This window comes from Colobus angolensis, unplaced genomic scaffold, assembly GCF_000951035.1.
Source record: "Colobus angolensis palliatus isolate OR3802 unplaced genomic scaffold, Cang.pa_1.0 Scaffold36, whole genome shotgun sequence".
NCBI lineage: Eukaryota > Metazoa > Chordata > Mammalia > Primates > Cercopithecidae > Colobus > Colobus angolensis.
Window position 1 is genome coordinate 2,397,229 of NW_012116932.1, and position 1,098 is coordinate 2,398,326.

The window sequence follows — 1,098 nt, forward strand, 5'->3', positions numbered from 1 at the left end:
GCAGGTACAGCTGCATCTGCATGGAGGTGAGGGGTGGGGCAGGTGGCTCTTCATCCTCCAGCAATACTTGGGGTGGCTGGGCCATGGGGGGCTGTGGGAGCAGGGGTGGTTGGGTCAACGCTGGTGACACGGCTGGGGGCCGGGTGGGCTTGGGAGGCAGGGCAGCGGCTCGGTTGCTGGGCCGTGATGGCTGCTGGGGCAGCGCGTTGTGCAAAGCTGGAAGGACACAATACCGAGGTGGTGAGGCCTGAGCACCTGTGGCCCCAGCCTGGCCTTTCTGCTCCATCCTGACCTCATCTGGACTCCAGTGGCCTCCTCCTAGCCTCCCTCAAACCGGCACTCCCTCCCCACCTACCGTGGTCTCCCACCAACTCCAGAGCAGCAAACAGCTTCCAGAAAGGGCTTTAGGGCAGTGTCGTCCTGCCCTATGCTGTGTCCCCAGCTCCTGCTCCCCATGCTCACAATGGCCCTTCAGACCTCAGTGCAGAGCTTGGTCCCCCACTTGCTCGGTCACTGCCCAGGCCCCCAAGGTGGCCCTGTCCCCATATCCCCCAGGTGAGTGCTGTCCAGGTTCCACGGGAGGAATCCCATTGTATGAGTGCATCCCTCAACCCCGATGAGAAAAGCTGCAGAGGGGTCGCAGCTTTTCTCATCTAACACGACGCCTGGCCCAGCGGGAGAAGTAAGTCAAAATCATCTAGATTGTTACTCAAATGTCTCAGGTGTTTAAAAAATAAAAATCTTCTGAATCAACGTGTTAATAACTTCATGCAAGACCTGTCTTGAGGCGAACCGAGGCAGGAAGGGGTCTCAGCCCACACCGGGGTGGGCCACGGCTCACCTGGAGGAGAGACCACCGCGTGCTGGTTGAGATGGGGTGGAGTGCTGTGCTCAGGCGGCTGGGGCAGGTGAGGGGGCAGCTCGGGCTGCGGCAGGTGCAGGATGGGCTGGGTGAAGTGGCCGATGGGGTCAAACACGCTGCCTGGGAGCTGGGGCTCCAGGACGGGCACCTGGGTGGCAATGAAGGGTGGGGGCGAGGACTTCATCGCCGGGGCTGCCTGCTGAGGCATGGAGGGTGGGGGAGGCGGGGGCGGCGGC

General features: G+C 62.2%; 1 protein-coding gene across 1 annotated transcript in view; it reads right to left on the reverse strand.

Moving 5' to 3' along the window:
* The window catches only part of BRD4 (bromodomain containing 4), a 45,500-nt gene that overhangs the window by 6,376 nt on the left and 38,026 nt on the right, over nt 1-1,098 (reverse strand). The window contains exons 14-15 of the mRNA XM_011953406.1: nt 842-1,098; nt 3-216 (exon numbers count right to left, since the gene is read on the reverse strand). The exon at nt 842-1,098 is cut by the window's right edge and continues 30 nt beyond it. Of these exons, the coding sequence (XP_011808796.1) occupies nt 3-216; nt 842-1,098 (471 nt within the window). The remainder of the gene's footprint in view (nt 1-2; nt 217-841) is intronic.